We start from the raw sequence: 17582 nt of genomic DNA on the forward strand, positions 1-17582 counted from the left end.
TTTCGCATGTTAAAAGAGCACGCTGCCACACAAATGTCACTGGACCTTTGTAACCCCCTGGTGGGGTAGCTCTCACCTTCCCATTCTACGGAGCAGCAAACCGAGTCCAAGGTTGCTGGGTGGGGAGGCCAGGCTCACGGTGGAGCAGGCACTCGGACCCTGAGTGCTCCTGTGCCCCGCCAGGTCATTGCCCTCTCGGTGGGGAACAAGCCCAGTGTCACCAACCCCTTCCCCGCGCTGGAGCCCGCCGTGGTGAAGTTCGTCTGCGCCCCGCCCTCCAGGCTCACCTTGACGCCCGTCTACGCCAGCCCCCAGCTGGACCTGTCGTGCCCGCTGCTGCAGCAGAACAAGCAGGTGGTGAGTGGGCAGTTCTCGCGGGGGGCGGCGGGGGCGTGGTGACAAGGACGGGTCAGCACTGTGCCACCTCCCCTCCGTGCACGGGGCCTGCTTTTGTCCGGCTTTTACGTATCGGGGGGCTGTGTTTCAAACGTAAATGTGGGAGGGGGAAGAAAGTCACTCGGGGGTTCTTCTGACGAGCGGGGCTGGAAGGTGAACCCACGGGCCTGGAGCACCTGGGCTTCTGGCCAGTCTAGCCCTCCACGCCAGGACACCCAGAGACCGGGCGACAGATGTGGAGGACTTAGAAGCCCTGCTGTTCAGGATCAGGGGTATGGACATATCATAATATGGGCCCCAGCTCCCAGCCCCTTCACAGAGGCAGAGACTAGGCAGGTTTCTTTCCCTTCATTCCTTCACCGTGTATTTGTTGAGCACCTTCTCAGTGTGAGGCACGGAACTCGGGGTTCTAGAATACAAGAGTGCTCCGGTTGGGGAGACACCTGCCCCACGGAGGTGACAGCAAGAGCAGGAGACCCGCAAACAGTAGGCAAGACAGACAGAAGGTGGGAAGTGCCGTGGAGCAAGTGAGGCAGGGTGCGGGATGGCTGCCACGGGAGGCCGCTTCAGATGGAGCCAGGAAAGGCCTCCGTGAGGAGGGCACATACCGTGTCAGGAGATGCCAGCCGAGAAGAGCTGAAGGAAGGGTGGTCCGGGCAGGTAGAACAGCAAGTGCAAAGGCCCTGAGGTTAGCCTGGGGTCTCTGCATCCCTGCTGCCCACACAGCAATCAGAACCATCGTGTGTTCTCTGACACAGCTCTCACCTGTGTGCCTTATTCCCCATCGCCGGACCATCTGTGAGGTCAGGCTCATTGCATCCCCTTCATGAGTTTGTCCACAAGGCCCGGAGGTGGGCAGGGTCCCAGAGGCCCTACATCCGCCCGGCTCCCAAGTTTAGTGCCCTCTCTTTGGTCCTTGCAGCTGCTTCTCTTCTCCCGGCCCCAGCCCTGTGATCAGCTCCCCCCGCTCCAAGGCATGTCCAGCTGCCCCCTGCCTTGGTGGCTCCTGAGGGCCCCGTTCTGGGGATGGGAGCCCCTCACCTCTTTGCTGCTTGCCCTGAGAGCGCTCAGCGCATCTCCTCTGTGCACCTGACGGAAGCTTTCTGAGGCTGTTTCTGTGGGCAGCCTCTCCCACCACCCGCAGAGAGATTTGGGATTTGGCTCCCCGTGGGTGAAGCAGGAGGATGGCTTTGTGTTTTGTTGAAGTGCATTTCTTTGACGCTCTGCGGGAGGTCCCAGACTCCAGTGTCTAAGACTTGGGACCACTCCTGCCTGTCTGGCATGTGACTCTTGGCCTCCATGTCCCCTGCGAGTTTAGTTGGCTTTTCTTCCTGCTGTTCTGGTGGGCTTCTGTCTTCTCTCAGGCTTTCCTGATTGCTCAGCTCGGAGACACATGGGCGTGTGAGCCCCTCTGCTGCCCCCAGTGCCGGTCCCTTACGGGTCAGTACCTCAACAGCATCAGTTACAAATGAGGACGCTTTGCGCCCAGCGTCGGGGCATTCTCCCACCTACCCCGTGGGGGCCGGGCACCCATGTTCCCTCTTGACAGGTGAGAAGAACTGGCCCCGAGCCTAGAGCCCCTCTGGAGTCTTGTCACCATGACACCTCATTTAGCCCTAGCTCAGGCCTGGGTGTTACTGGAAGGGAGCAGGTGGCTGTCATTCCCAAGCTGAAAATCTGTGTGTTCAGGACTTTTCTGCCTCCTGACTTTGGGGGCTGTCGAGGCGAATGTCCTGAAAGGGTCACATTTTAAAACACTTTTATGTATTTAAAAAAAATTTTTTTTTAATGTTTATTTATTTTTGAGAGAGAGAGAGAGAGAGACAGAGCATGAGCAGGGGAGGGGCAGAGAGAGAGGGAGACACAGAATCTAAAGCAGGCTCCAGGTTCTGAGCCATCAGCACAGAGCCGTATGCCGGGCTTGAACCCACAAGCTGTGAGATCATGACCTGAGCTGAAGTCGGACACTTAACCGACTGAGCCACCCAGGCACCCCAACACTTTTATGTATTAACAAATTACCTCTTTATAAAGAGTATAGTCCTGCTAAGTCTGGACTCTTCTGGAAAAGCCGCTCTGCTGGTCCACCGAGTGTGAGGTCACAAGCCAGACAGCAGCTGACATCAGTAGGAACTGACAGCTGGGCCTGAATTCCTCCTTGAATGACAATGGGTGACAGCGGTCCCCTAGGGTTGTAGGGGAGAAGCGTGAGTGGTAAATGTTACACTTTAACCTTCTCCTCTGCTTAGACCCAGCCAACAGCTTTCCGCTCCCCCAGAGCAAAAGCCAAGCCCCTTTTATAACCCGTAGTCTCTGAGCTCCGGTCCCCATTAATCCACCACCCTGCTCTTCCTGTCCTTGGACACCCTGTCATACCCTGAGCATACCAGAACGTGCCCTGCATGCATCCCGAACTTACTGTCCCTCTGGCTTCTCTCTACTCCTGTGTCCCCAAGCCTCCCTCCCTGCCTCCCTCAGTTTTTTATTCAAATGTTACCCCTTGCAGTTAGGGAGTACTCAGCCTTTAGACCTTACCTAAAGTTTCTCCCTTCCCTCAACATTTCATATTCCAGTTCCCTGTTCCCCTGCCCCCAAGCTCTGCACATCATCTAATGCTGTCGAATTTACATATTTATCTTATTCTCTGCGAGTCTCTAGAAAAGACCTCAGCTCATGCTAGGAGCTCAGTAAATGTGATGGATGAATGAACACAGAAACATGCACACCATGCCAGTGTCCCTGTGCCTTCTGGCCCTGACTCTTGCAGGCTCAAATGTCTGGAGAAGCCAAGCGGGGCACTGCTGAAGAAAGGGGGCTGGGGGTAGGGGGGTGGGTGGTGCAGGCCTGGAGAGCAGGTGCCCCTCCATAGTGACGGTCTGCCCAGCTCGACTCTAGCCCATTGAACCCCAGGCTGGTCAAACGTTCTTATTTTCAAAGAAAAAACCAGGCAGATCTATATGTATCTTCCCTGTCTTTGCACGCCGGGCATTTGCCAAGTGAGCCGTGTCTGGCCGTCTGTTGGCTGTGACCTCTGGGTCAGCGCGGGGTTGTCTCTCTTGACGGAAAGACGACAGTCAAGGCAGCAGAGCACGGATCTGAATTGGCTTGCGTGTGTCGTAGATCCCGCTTGCCAGGAAATAATGGACTTCAAATACAGAATTGCTGTGTGATCCATCAGCCCTGGAGTTCCAGAGCTGTGAGCCAATCGGGCACGGCCCCTGCGATTTATGATCTCACTAGGGGACCTTGAGAAAGCTGTATCCCTGCCATGCATCCTGGGTACAGTATCAATTTAATTTTATACCTCTCCAAAGCCAGAGGCCACCCGAGACGTGTTTGCTGAGTAAATTACTGGCGAGGCCACACACCAGAATGGAGCTGACCAGTCAGAGTGACAAAGTGGAACCAGACTCCGGCCTGACCCCAGCCCTCTGCACGGGTCGTCCTGTGTTCAGCTCACTATGGCTGAGCACCCATCGTGTGCCAGGAGACTGATTAGTGGGGGCTCGGATGGAGCCTGACTGGTGTACCGGGGAGAGGCCTCACGGTCAGGGGAGGTTGCACAGTCACGGGGGAGGCCTGTGCGCTTTAAAACCAGACCAACAGTGTTCCACCCCTAAACCTGTGTGACCTCGGGCAACTTGCTTAATGTCTCTGAGCCTCCGCCTTCCCATTTGTAGAATGGGGATAATGCTGTTCCCTCAGATGCCCACTGGAAGGATCCAAGCATGCTTGGAGCAGACTGTTAACATCCTTCCCTGGGAGCACAGGGGGAGGGAAGGGCATCGGCTTCCCACCCAGGACGCATCTAGGGGAAAGAGTGGGGCCACTCCCGTCCCTGCCCGTGGTTGTAGCTCCTGACCGAAGCCAGCATCCCCAGTTGATTGGGCTGTGACCTGCAGTGAAAATTTGCAGCGTGCTTGGGCTCGGTGTTCTCTGGGGGCAAGAGAGCTAGAAGGACTTGTGGCCGAGCCCTCACGGTGCCGGTCAGTAGTTCGGTGACAGCATCAGTCTGGACAGGCGAGGCGAGGCTGCGGGAACAGACAAGCACAGATCGCGTAATTCACACAGCACGGTTCACTTCTTGCACGTCCTGCGTGTGCACCGTGGTGGCGGGGGGACCCTGCTTCATGTCGCTGTTCCCATCCTTCCAGGGCGTGGTGAACGTGGTTGGGTGCCACTGCAGAGAGAAGGAGGCGGCACTCCCTGGCGGGTTGTGTTCTGGCCGTTAAGGCTTCCCCCCGGAATTGCTGTCAAGTCCCGTTTCACCTTTCACGGGTCAAAGCAAGTGACACGGTCACTCCTAACTTGCAAAGGCCAAAACAGTGCTGTCCTCGCTCCTGGCCCCGTGCGTGCATCAGTGGGTACGCCGGGGGACACTGCGCATGACTGCCCGTGTCCCTGCCTGCACGTTTGTTACAGTGAGCCGACCTCTTGCAAATGGTCTCATACGACCCTTGGTTAAAGCAGAGTCCTGGGAGGTGGGTCCTGTTGTGACTCCCACTGGCTTGCCTGGGGTGGTGACAGGCCGAGCTTCCAGGCCAGGCAGGGGGACGTGGATGCCTGTGTACCTAGGGTCCCTGCTTCACTACCTGCCCCACCTGCCCCCTTGCCAGGAGGCGGGGAGGGTGGGGGATAAACCAGCATCCTGGGAGGAAGGAGGGCGACTTGGCTTGGGTTGCCCAGGGCGGGTTTGCCTGGGGAGCAAGAGGTAATGGTAGAGTGGTTAGTAATTCAGGGTTTGGAGCTGAACCCCGAAGGGTGTGCCACTCATTCTCGGAGTTGCCTTTTATTTGTTCCTTTTCTTCCCTGGAACTCTGCTTCCTCACCCTTTATATAGGGACGACAGCTCCCATCTCATTGGGATATTTAAGGATCAGGTGAGAACTTGGCTCTGCAAGGAGCCTTGTAAGCCGAATGGCTCTGGAACATTTTGGAGGTTGTAACTGGCGTTCCTATGAAACCCAGGTGGGGGCAGCCTTCCTCTTGGAGGGGCTCAGTGGGGCAGGGAGGAGGTAGCAAGGATTTGGAAAGGTGAGGCCAAGAGAGGAAGGAGAGAGCAGCCTGGCTGGGGGAGGGCTCTAGGGCGGGGTGTCTTGACCTTGGCACTCCTGACCTTGAGGGCCAGATCCTTACTTCTTGAGGGCTGTCCTGTGCATTAGAGGGTGTTAGGCAGCATCCCTGACCTCTACCCACTAGATGCCTGTTGCACCCCCACCCAGCTATAAAAATCAAAAATGCTTTCAGATATCGCCAAGCCCTCCTTGAAAGGACAAACCGGTCCCCCCTAGAGGACCGCGGGGTGGACTAAGACACCAGGTTGGACCAGCCTATAAAGCATCTGGACTGCTGCACAGCAGTAGTTAGTGACTTGCCCCCCTCCATCGCCAGGATGCTGGGAGCCCTTCCGAAGGCAGTCAGCCAGGTTCAGGGTGCACCGCATGGTCGAGAGTGGCTGTGCCCAGGCCTGGGCTTGGCCACGACGTCTGACTTTTGCTTCTCGCAGGTTCCAGTCTCCAGCCACCGCAACCCCCTGCTGGACCTGGCCGCCTACGACCAGCAGGGCCGCAGATTCGACAACTTCAGCTCTCTGAACATCCAATGGGAGTCGACCAGGCCGTCGCTGGCCAGCATCAACCTTGACCTGCCCATGCAGCTGGTGGCCCGGGACGATGGGAGCGGCCAGAAGAAGTTGCACGGTGAGCTGGGTGGTGAGCCCGACGACCCAGGTCAGGAGGACAGGGTGTTGTGAAACCCCAGACAGACGAGAGGGGTGCTGAGGAGGGTTGGTGGCTGCTGGGAGCTTTCGTCGAGGACTCCCCTTTATCCAGAACGGAAAGGAAGCAAGTTCACTCCTCTGCTTTGATCCTGCACAGACGTTCTGTGAGGCAGGAACTGGAATCTCTATTTCAGGGATGGGGACACGGGCTCAGGGTGCACGCAGGTGAGTCTCCCATCCCCGGTTGTACGGATCAGCCAGCCTCTGGGACCCGTGCTGCTCTGAGTCATGCTGCCTTCACAGACCCCTCGGCAGCCACACATGGAGTCCCGTGCAGCTCCCCGAAGCTGCACCGTGGGCCTTTTGCTCAGGGCCCGCTAACTCTTATGGTGCATGCAGTTTAAACAGACTCAGTGATGTATGTTTAGGACTATGGAGATTTAAGACTGCAAATCACAGGGAGGCAGGGGGCAAACCCGACACCCGTTTTCCTCTCCCTGGACTCAGGTTTGCAGGCCATCTCGGTGCACGAGGCGTCGGGAACCACAGCCATCTCTGCCACCGCAACTGGCTACCAGCAGTCCCATCTCAGCACGGCCAGAGTGGTGCAGCCGGTACGTCCCCAGGCCCGCCGGTGGCGGGGAGGCCCCCGCGTCTGCCCGCATCCTGTCCGGCCTCCCAGTGTCCTGAGTCCCTTTGCTGGGTCACGCCCTCTGTTCACTAACTCATCCCTGAATCGAGCGCCTTCCCTCTGGCTTCTGGCCGTCAGTACCCCTGCCCCACACGCCTGGCATTCAGGCAGTCTGGCCCTGTCACCTCGAGGCCCCAGCGCACAGCTTTGGGAGCCCTCAGCCTCATCTGTCCAGCCTGTTTCCTGCCCCGCCCCCGACCCGTGGCCCTGACCTCAGACCCCGCCCGAGGTTGTGCCCAGGTGGCTCGGGCTTCTGTGCCTTTGCAGCTCCAGTCCCCGCTGCCTGGAATGCTGTCCCCTCACTCCCTTACTTCCTGTTTGTTAGGCTCAGCCACAGTGTCAGCCTCTGGGAAGCAGTCCCTGAACCCTGGGCACACAGTAGCTGCCCAAGGCCTCAGATCCCCCTGTGCGCCCCCTGGTATGGTACAGACACCCCTGCACATACAGACTGTTGCCATCGTCTGCGTATGCTTGGGTCAAGGCCCGCTGACCCTAGTCTCCCCACCCCGGCATCTCATGGGCCCCCCGCAGAGGCACTGCTCCTGGGTGGCAAATGGGTGCATGGAAGGGCTCCCCAAGAACGGTCCTGCCGAATGATACCCACACCAACGTGGGTTTTGAGTAGGGTGAAAGCAGCAGATAATGGCTGGAAGGAGAGGGTGGGATGGGGTTCCCAGGGACCCTAAGTTCCAGCAGACAGGGCTTGAAATGGGGAGCAAGGGGGTGGAGACCCCAATGGGAGCGGCACTGAGGCTGGCCCTGAAGGAGCACACCTACGCCCCTGGTGGCTTCAGCCCTGGGTTGTCTGTCCCCACCTGCACAGGGAGTCCTTTGGCTGTGGGTGGCCTCGCGGGCCTCCCCCTCCAGGGCATCTGCACTTAGGCTTGTTGGCCTGTGGGCTTTTCTCTAGCAGTACTGCTCACGCCTTCGCTTCTGGGTGTCTGCTCATTTGAGAGTCCCCCCCCCCCCCACCCCTCACCCCTACCTGGCCCTTCGCCGCCTTCACAACCTGTCCTACGCGCTGACACAGGCCATTCGTTTACTGTCCCTTGTAATGTAATCCTGACATTGGATTAAATTTGCATCATTGCCTGAGGACCGCTGTGGAACCCCCAGGGCTAGCACAGGGCTGGGCGGGGGCGGGTGCTGAAGCAGGTGAGTACAGGGCCGGGTTGGGTCCAGCAGTCTCCCTGGAAGCACAGGCAGCAGCTTCGCATACGGATACGGGCAGCACCCAGGGGAGTGAGGGCTGTGCTGCATCCCCCATGAGCCCCCCGTGAGGACACCTCCACGCCTCCTCCTCTCAGCACCTATATGCTGTTTGCCCATGTCCCTGTCCCTCACACAGGGCACTGCAGCAGGTCATCTGCTGTGCACCCCCACTTTCCTGGAGTGCGTGGGAATCACCACTCTCATGGGGCCAAGCCACCTGGGGTGGGGCACCGGCCTTGGCAGAATTCTGGTTGCCTCAAAGGAATGTGTCCTCTAAGCTGGGCTTGAAACATGATGGTTTTACTGGGGCTTATGTCCCCAACATAATGAGTGCCCTGGGGGTGACGCCAGGACCTGGGGTTTCTATGTTCCTTCAGGGCAGGGGTTGGTGGGGGGGGCGACCCGCAGACTGGCCAGGGTTGGGCCGTTGCCTTTGGATCTAATAGCACTGCCTCACCCCTTCAGCACGACCCTCTCACGCCTGTGTCGGCCTCCATAGAACTCATCCTGGTGGAGGACGTGAGGGTGAGCCCGGAAGAGGTGACCATCTACAACCACCCCGATGTGCAGGTACGGTCCCTTCTACCTGCCACCTGGGCGTGACCCACGGGGGAGCCTCGCCTTCGACACCCAGGCCCACCCTTCCTTGCAGGCTGAGCTGCACATCAGAGAAGGCTCTGGCTACTTCTTCCTCAACACCAGCACCACAGACATCATCAAGGTGACCTACCAGGAGACCAGGGGCGTGGCCACGGTGAGTACGGGCCCATCCCCACCGTCCTTGTCATCCCTTGTCCGGTGGCCTTGTGGTTATCAGACTGGTTGTGTCAGAAGCAGACTCTCAATCGCAGCAGATGCGACTTGTAACGTCTTCAGAGTCTCTGATTCATTGTTCGCGAAACTTCCATCATTTGTGACTTTTGTTCCTTCTCTGCAAACTACCCACACTCTTAGTTAGCTAATGGTTTCCTGTCAATCAGTCTTTGAATTAAAACATTATCATATAAACACAAGTCTGACAACCGTAAGGAAGATTGCTTTTTTTAAAACAAAGTTTACTGATTTACTTTGAGAGAGGGAGAGAGAAGAGAGAGTGGGAAACAGGCTCTGTACTGTTAGCACAGAGGCCAACACGGGGCTCAGTCCCACGAACTGTGAGATCGTGACCTGAGCCGAAATAAAGAGTTGGACGCTGAACCGACTGAGCCGCCCCAGGCGCCCCAGGAAGATTGCTTTTGAAAGATGTATCTGCTTTTTGTGTTTTTCCATATTCCTTTCTTGACCTTCTTCCTATTCTTGCAAATATTGACTTAGCTCTGCCTGTGATATGGAAGAATTTAGTATTCTGCTTTGGTCACTGGTTACACCCTTAGTATTCCCCCCCCCCCCCCCCCCGTGTTGCTCTGTAGGCTGGCTGATTATTTCTATGCTGTCATTTGTACTTAGCCATTCTCTCTTTGTAGAGCATTTCGGTTGTTTAAATCTCTCTCTCTCTCTCTTTTTTTAAATAGCCCTATAGTTGTAGCAAAGGGTAAAAACAAACACCAGTATCCTAAATGTCTGCATATCTGCACAATGAGTTATCTTTGCAGTTGTGAAAACCGAACTTCCTTTAAAATAAACTCACTACGGAATGTGTCAGAGAACGTATCATACCACTACCAGAAGTCATAAATGTAGGCGGCCAAGAACAAAGACCTGACACCTAAGTCGTGTCATTAAATTGCCACTGTGATGTTGCCTTTGGGTGGCTCCAGAGGTCCTTTTCTCGGTTTGCATTCACTGACCATCTTGACACGGGTGTCACAAAATTATTTGCCTCTGGAGTGGGATAGGTGGAAAGTAAATGAGGGACATGAGCAGGGTTTCCCATGAGGAACGTACCTGGAAGTGTGGGAGAGGCTTAGTTTCAATGTCAGGGAGTAGTAGGGGGTGGTGGGGACTGTGGCAGAGTGGAAAGCAGAGACTGTGTTCTAAGGGACAGCTGCGGTGTGCCTCTAGTGGCCTTTTGTTATTTTTAAAAAGATTTTTATTTTTGTTTTTGAGAGAGAGAAAGCACACAAGGGGGGGTGAGGGACAGAGGAGGAGAGAGAGAGAGAGAATGAATGAATGAATGAATGAATGAATGAATGAATCCCAAGCAGGCTCCATGATCAGTGCAGAGCCCAGGGCAGGGCTCCATCCCACAACCCCGGGATTATGAGCTGAGCTGAAATCAAGAGTCCAACGCTCAACCGCCTGAGCCACCCAGGCACCCCTTTCTGTTGTTTCTTAACAGCAGCTTAATATTGTGGTATAATTCCTATGCCATACCACCCACCTATTTAAAGTTTGCGATTCAGTGGTGTCTAATACATTCCTAGGCAGGTGCAGCCATGACCACAGTCAGTTCTGGGGCGTTTTCATCACCTCAAACAGAAACCCCGGACGGTTGAGCCATCTCCTCCCTGCTTTTACACACACACACACACACACACACACACACACACACACACACACACGAGTGTTGGACTTTGGCAAATGCTCTGTGTCTCTTGAAATATTGATGTGGTTTTTTGTTTTGTATTCTGTTGATATGATGAATGGCGTTAGTTGCCTTTCAGATGTTAAACTAACCTTGCATTCTTGGGACAAGCGCTACTTGTCGTGACATATAGTTCTTTTTATATGGAACTGGGTTCCGTGTGCCAATATTTTGGCGGGTTTGTGTCATTAAGAGTCGGAAGAGATGCTGGTCCGTGCTTTTCTCTTCTGTGATTTCTTTGTCCGGTTTGGGTATCAGGGTAACACTGGCCTCACAGAATGGCTTAGAAGTGTTTCTTCTTATTTTTGGAACAGTTTTGTAGACTTGGTAGTAATTACTCTTTTTAAAAAAAAATAAATATTTATTCATTTTAGAAAGAGAGAGCAGGGGAGGCTCACAGCAAGAGAGGGACAGGGGATCTGAAGCGGGCTCTGAGCTGACAGCAAGTGAGCCCGATGTGGGACTCAAACTCATGAACTGTGAAGTCATGACCTGAGCCAAAGTCGGACGCTCAGCTGACTGAACCACCCAGGCACCCTGCTAATAATTACTCTTAAATGTCTGGTAGGATTAACCGGTGAAGCCACTAGGCCATCATCTTTCCTTCGTGGGTAGTTTTTTGATTATAAATTCAGTCTCTTTGTTTGTTATCGGCCTATTCACATGGTTTCTTTCTGAGTCAGTTTTGGTGACTTGGGTCTTTTGAGGACAGTTGAGGTTTTTTTTTTTTTGTTTTTGTTATTTGTTTTTACATTTTTTTACATTCTTCCAGTGGTCGGCCTTGGTCTTTACCTGTCTGTGGAGAGGACGCTTTTCCCTGGTATGGCCCTTCAGTGAAGGGTGAGGAACCACGTCATAATGTTCTTGTTCCTCTCAGAGGCACAGTCTCACATGGCAGGACCTCTGAGGTGTGTGGCCGTAAATCAGAGCAAGAAAACACGATCTCTCAGCACCTGGGAATAAATGTGTGCTGCTAGAAGCCCTAGATCATAGGAAGCTGTCCCCTGAGCATTTTTGTTCCCTTTATAAAAGAAAGAATAATTCCCTGGCCATCCCTCCTGCCATGTAAATGAGTGTTTGCTGTCACATCCTTCATATTAAAAGGAAAAGCTCAAATCGTAAATAATTCTGACTGCTTGAGATTTGCCTTGCTTTGCTTTACTTCTGGAAACTAAAAACAACTCCCCTGTTATCAGGAAGAGGGAAGTTTCGGGGCCCCTGGGTGGCTCAGTCAGTTGAGTGTCCAACTTTGCCTCAAGTCTCGTAGTGCACTAGTTCGAGCCCCACGTCGGGCTCTGTGCTGGCAGTTCAGAGCCTGGAGCCTGCTTCAGATTCTGTGTCTCCCTCTCTATCTCTGCCCCTCCCCCACTCATGCTTGCTCTCTCTCACTCTCAAAAATAAACATTAAAAAAAATAAAGAGGGAAGTTGCAGTTCAGAAAAATGTGCACAGTGCCAACAATGCTTGGGGACCCCTTTACTCATATTTACCTCGCACCATACGTTTTGAGTAAGCCCTGAGGATAATCCTGCAGCCAGAGAGAGAACTTTCCTCCAAGAACAAATGCTTTGAAGAGCCCGTGTTGGACTGGGCTGCCTCTGTAGGTAGTGAGTGCCCCGTCTCTGGAGGCAACCAAATGGGAGCTGGGACCCTTGTCTGGAAGACTAGAGATGGGATTTCAGCATCAGAGGCAAGTTTCCCCAGGCGACCTGTGAGCCCCTGTTCAGTCCTACAATCCTGCAGTTCCCTGTGCAATCCCCCTCAGCAACAGATGCTAGGATTCTCCAATCAAGACAAATATTGATGTCCCCATTTTATAGATGGTTCTAGTAGAGCTATAGCCCTTCTCTCTTGCCTGGGGACTGGCCCTTTGCTCGCATGTCTCATTGCTTCGTGGCCCTTATGGAATGGGACGCGGTGCCCAGTGCAGACGTCCCACAGGACAAGCCTAGCACACTATGGGACGTACCAGCAGCAGCCCGTGTGACAGGCCCTACGAGAGTCGCTTTTGCCCCAGAAGGTGTCCTGAAGGCACCTTGAGCCCTGGTGTCTCTGCTTCCCATCACCTGTGCAGAGACCTCTGCACCTCGAGGTGGAGATTGGGATCCGGTTCCCCTTGCGTCTTCTGCAACCTGCCGGGGAAGTTTTTCACGGAGCGTTGACAATCTGTGACAAATCCTAGCAGCTTCTCTCAGACGGTTGTTTCTGAAGGACGTTTACACATTTCTTTGGCATTTTCCAGCTGCTAATTAGCAACATTCTCATTTCCCTTAATCACAGAGACAAGAAAGCCCACAGGAGTTTTTCAATTAGCTCATAGAAAATGTTTCTTTCTTTCCTATTGATACACATTCGGGATGCAAGAATGGCTTCTGGGTGTGTTTCGGCTTCTGAGCGTCTGTCTCTGGAAGGCAGCCGCGGAGCTCACGCACCGGGCCCATTGTGGAGGCTATTATGTCCACACAATGCATAGAGGGCTGTGCGGAATTCTGCCCACACCCCCTAAAACTCTGCAAGGGGCCTTCGTTTCAGTTTTAGCTGGGTTGCCCCTAGGAGTGTTTACCCGAGTTAAACTTAGGGTTTCTTTCTTCTCACCGATTCTTTATATTTCAAACCAAGTCGTTCCAACAGAAGGATCTTATAATCATGCGATTATAAGAGCAGCGGGGAAGGCCCTACTGTGCGCCAAGCACTTTGTACCTTTAACTAACGCATTCATCTCGCAAAGATCGGTGCCTGTCGTGGGCCTGGTCCCGGTCTAGGCACTGGGAGTCCGTGGGGAACACCTCATGAGCCACAGTGTTTCTGCCCATTTCCTTGGTCCCGTGATGCATAGCCGATCATGGTGACATTGTACGTCTGTGGAAGCGCGTCAGGAAGGAAGATGAGGCGGGTAGCAGGTGCGAGCCTCAGGGTTTGAACTTGGGTGTGTCCTGCTTTCCCCCTGAGTGTGACCCGTGGACACAGGTACCCGTCCCAGTCCTGGCCCTGCAGGAAGGCATAGGGCTGGCTGGGGTCCCTGGCTGGATTTCCACCCAGCCTCCAAGCCAGGGTTCTTCTCGGTGTCTGTGATCTTCATGGGCTCGTGGTCACCCCCTCGGGGTCTCGATGGCATCCAGTCAGGGGCACAGACCCCAGTGCTTGCGTGGCACGGCCTGACCCACCACACAACATTGACAAGCACGCTATATAATAGGAAGCGGGAGCTGATGGCTCCTGTGACGTGTGGAAATATTTATAGGGTCCTTATTCTTCTATGAATGCTACCCATCAAGGGACAAGTCTGAAGTGTGTGGGGGCCCAGGGAAACGAGGAACCGGGATGATGCGGGCAGACCCTCAGGGCCTGACGGGCGCAAGTAGACGTCACGGCTCCAGCCCACTCACGAGCTGCCTCCGGTGCCACTGACAGTGTCTTAATGAGCAGTAATGCATTCATCGCCTCTGAAAAGATGACAGGACTTTCCTCTGGGCTCAGTGTTCGCTGAAGTTCTCAGGTGGCACCTTCAACACTTGGAAATTAGAATTCACTCTGGGCTTGGATTTTTCTCCTCCTCCTCTCCTTCATACTCGTGCCTCAATGTCGGTCAAGAAGCGAGTGGACCCAGAATGCCTGCAGAAACAGACGTGCACAGTCTAGAGTTTGCAGTGAGGCAGGCCCCCACTCTGCCTCCAGCTGCCTGGCAGGTCCCCCTGCTTCCCCCAGAGCAGCTTCTTCGTCTCCCAAGGGGCCTGGTGAACTCTCTCCCTTAAAGCTTTGTTCAGGGGGGGCGAGGCGAGCTGATGGGTGCCAGCAGGCAGGCCGGCCGGGCCACACAGCATCTCTGCGTCTGTCACCCGGAAGGTGGCCGGACCTCCAGCCTCTGGGAAATCAAGCGGAAGACGAATTGATTTCCCCTCGCCACTTTACGTCTTTGTTTAAAATGTGCAAAATGGTCCTTTTGAAGGAGAGAAAAAAAGAAAACGAGAAAGCTTTCCGTGCATTCCCCTGTGCGGGTCTTTCAGCAGCCAGTGCAACGTGTAATTTCTTCGCGCTGTGAAGGACACGCCAGGTCCTGACAGCAATAACTTCTGCAGGAGGATTAGATCGGAGCCTCGTGTTAGGCTTTCAAAGAAAGCTCTCATTTCTCTCTCAAGTTTTTAAATGAGTTTCCGTTGAGTGAAAGAGAATAAGCCAGGATGAATCGTCCTCGGCAAAACTGGAGGCCCCTGGTTTCCAGACCCCACTCCTTGGCCTGTATTTAATTCCGGACTCGTGTGGCAATGGCTCAAATTGCACAGGCATCGCTTTGGAAGGCGAGTGTGATTTCCGCCATGGGATCTTTGTTAATCGAATCTAAGTCATCGTGTGGAATAACTCAGGCACGCCTCATCCGGGTTGATGTGCCCTTGAGCTCAATGACACCGGCAGGGTTTCCAGCTTGGCCGAGCTTGCTAATGGGGCTGGGGCCTGCCTCAGCTCTGGCCTTTTCCGGCCGGCCCCGCCCTCCTCCCCTGCCCACAGTTCCATTTTGGTTGCTCTGGCAGAGTGTGGCAGAAGGAGCCCTGAACTGGGAGCTTGGGCACCTGGGTTCTCTCCCCAGTGCTGCCCTTCCAAGGCTGGGTTCCCGTCCTGAGTGGGCCTCAGTTTCCCCATATGTGCTTTGAAGGAGTTGGATCACAGCACTTCCCAAAGAGATGAGGGTACATGGGGTTTGCAGACTTTTTTTTTTTCCCTAGAATTTCTAGGTTTTAGCAAAGCAAAAAGTGAAGCTAAGGAAGCAAGCTGGAAAGTCAGGTTTCTTTGCCGTAACTGCAGTGACCTAGAGCTGTGATCCTGCATCTTGACCTGATTGGTACATGTTTTTTGGTACTGTGCCGGGTGCCAGGCTCGACCCTGAGGCTACAGCTGGCGAGAAGACAGCCTGAGGGAGAATGGACACTAGGCCACGGTCTCCGTCATGGCCAAATTATATGCAGTAAAGCTGCACTAGGAGAAGTGAACAGAGGTAGCTCTTAGCTGTCTGGTCAGGGAAGACTTTTCTGAGGAAGGATGCTTGAACAGGGGCCTGAAGGATGAGCAGGAGCCAGCAGGTGAAGACAGGGTGCAGGGGAAGAACCCCAGATCATTAAGATGGACTGTGTGGTCTGCAGGCAAGCAGGCAGGTGCTAGCTGGCTTTGAAGAACAGAGCAGAACTGTGGCTGGAGCCTGACAGTGGTGAGGGATCATGGTTTACAGTGACATTAGAGCCATGGGCAAGGGCCAGCTCGTGCCAGTTTCTTCCAGGATGGGCTAAGGATTTGGACTCACTCTCTGGGCAGTCTTTGAAGGATTTAGAAAAAAAAAATTTTAATGCTTATTTATTTTTGAGAGAGACAGAGAGAGACAGAGTGTGAGCAGGGGAGGGGCAGAGAGAGAGGAAGACACAGAATCCGAAACAGGCTCCAGGCTCCGATCTGTCAGCACAGAGTCTGACGTGGGGCTCAACCCCACAAACCGTGAGATCATGACCTGAGCTGAAGTCAGACACGTAACCAGCTGAGCCGCCCAGGTGCCCCATTTTTTGAAGGATTTTAACCTGGATATGATGTGATCATATTTGGCTATCTCATTAGGGTCAGAAATCTGCTTTTTATTTCCCCCACTGGTTCTTGATATTGAAATTCTAGCTTTGCAAGCACTGAACCATTCACTGTAAACATCCCCTGCCCCCCATGACTGTAACACCACAAGCTGCAGGCAGCAAAGCCAGGGTTAGAGACAGGAAGCACCTCTCTGGATTCACCCACCAGCTCTGTGGCGTACCCCACTTGCCCGGCCCCCAGACCACGTAGTTGAGATACATGCCTAAACAATACGACACATCACTGCAAGTGCATCCACAGCGTGGGAGAGTGATTATGGTGCAGTTTATTTGGGGAGAGATGCTTCTGAACGTGTGGTCCCAGGAAACAGATAGGGAAAGAAGGAGGTTTAAAATTGGGGGTGGGGGGGGTCTTTGCAGTGAAGACCGGAACACAGTAACCCGGGTGTGTCCATCTCCTCGGAATGTTCACAAGGTCTCTACTTCAAGCACGGCTGAGGCAGAGATGAACGAGACTCACAGAGCTAAACCTTGAGACTGTGGTGGCCTCTATGGTCTCTTTGCGGGTTCTGAGGTTCTGCAAGGTCAGGTTAGGACTTCTGAGTAAGAGATTTGTTTGGAAAGAAGCTGTGTCATGCATGACACTCTTCTGTCACCAGAGCTGCAGAGGCGGGTGGCCTGCACAGAAGCTGGGAAATCCCGGGTTGGAATCCTCATTCTACGTCCGAATTGCTCTGTGCCCCGTGGCCATCGACTGCCCTGCTTTAAGCAGCTTCCGTTTTCTCCTTCTCATAAATTGGAGTAAATGCTCTCGGAGATCCATCGCAGTTCCACCATTTTACATTCCAAGCACTTCCCCTGGCTGGCAGTGGGGGCTCATGGCGAGGGGTGGGCAGGGCAATGCTTGGGTTAGGATCTTCCTCTGAGCCCTGGCCCAGTCGTCTCCTGGAGATGGTGTCCCATGGGCAATGGGCTGCTGCCATGAGCAGCTGCAGGACTGAGCCCCACTGCAACCTTCCAGGTGTTCCCTTTGCTCCCGGGCGTGTCGACCATCATGATCCATGACCTGTGCCTGGCCTTCCCGGCCCCGGCGAAGGCCGATGTCTACGTCTCGGACATTCAGGAGCTGTACGTCCGTGTGGTTGACAAGGTCAGTAGCCACTCTCTAAAAGGCCCCTCGCTGCCGATTCACAGAGGCTGGGAGAGCGGTGTTTCTGTGGGAGTTATCTTCCTCATGCCCTGTTTCTGAGTCCCTGTACCCAGCTCCCCCTGCCCCCCCACCCCCACCCCGCCAAGTTGCTTTGAGCTTATGATGTTGTCTCACCTCTGTCGCTCCGCGTGTGTGATGTCAAGCAACCTCTGAGGTTATACTTCTTCCTGCCAGTTGACATCGGTAAAGCTCAATTGCGAATCCCGCCCGACGTCGTCTCCTCGTGAGCCCCGACTTGGGGATTCTCGGTCGCTAGCTGGTGTAGTT

The 17582-nt window shown here is 54.3% G+C and overlaps 1 protein-coding gene across 4 annotated transcripts in view; it reads left to right on the forward strand.

Annotated features, from left to right (window-relative positions):
• NUP210 (nucleoporin 210) overlaps window positions 1-17582 on the forward strand; it is a 112637-nt gene that overhangs the window by 61129 nt on the left and 33926 nt on the right. For 3 of the 4 annotated variants that reach the window (XR_007146632.1, XM_047831570.1, XM_047831572.1), the window contains exons 16-21: window positions 184-357; window positions 5903-6095; window positions 6623-6729; window positions 8484-8588; window positions 8671-8772; window positions 17127-17255. Coding sequence is in view for 3 of the 4 variants with exons in the window: in XM_047831570.1 (XP_047687526.1) it covers window positions 184-357; window positions 5903-6095; window positions 6623-6729; window positions 8484-8588; window positions 8671-8772; window positions 17127-17255 (810 nt within the window). In the remaining variant the exon portion in view is untranslated. The remainder of the gene's footprint in view (window positions 1-183; window positions 358-5902; window positions 6096-6622; window positions 6730-8483; window positions 8589-8670; window positions 8773-17126; window positions 17256-17582) is intronic. The other variant, XM_047831571.1, reaches the window with a different exon arrangement.

Source organism: Prionailurus viverrinus, chromosome A2 (genome assembly GCF_022837055.1).
Source record: "Prionailurus viverrinus isolate Anna chromosome A2, UM_Priviv_1.0, whole genome shotgun sequence".
NCBI classification, from domain to species: Eukaryota; Metazoa; Chordata; class Mammalia; order Carnivora; family Felidae; genus Prionailurus; species Prionailurus viverrinus.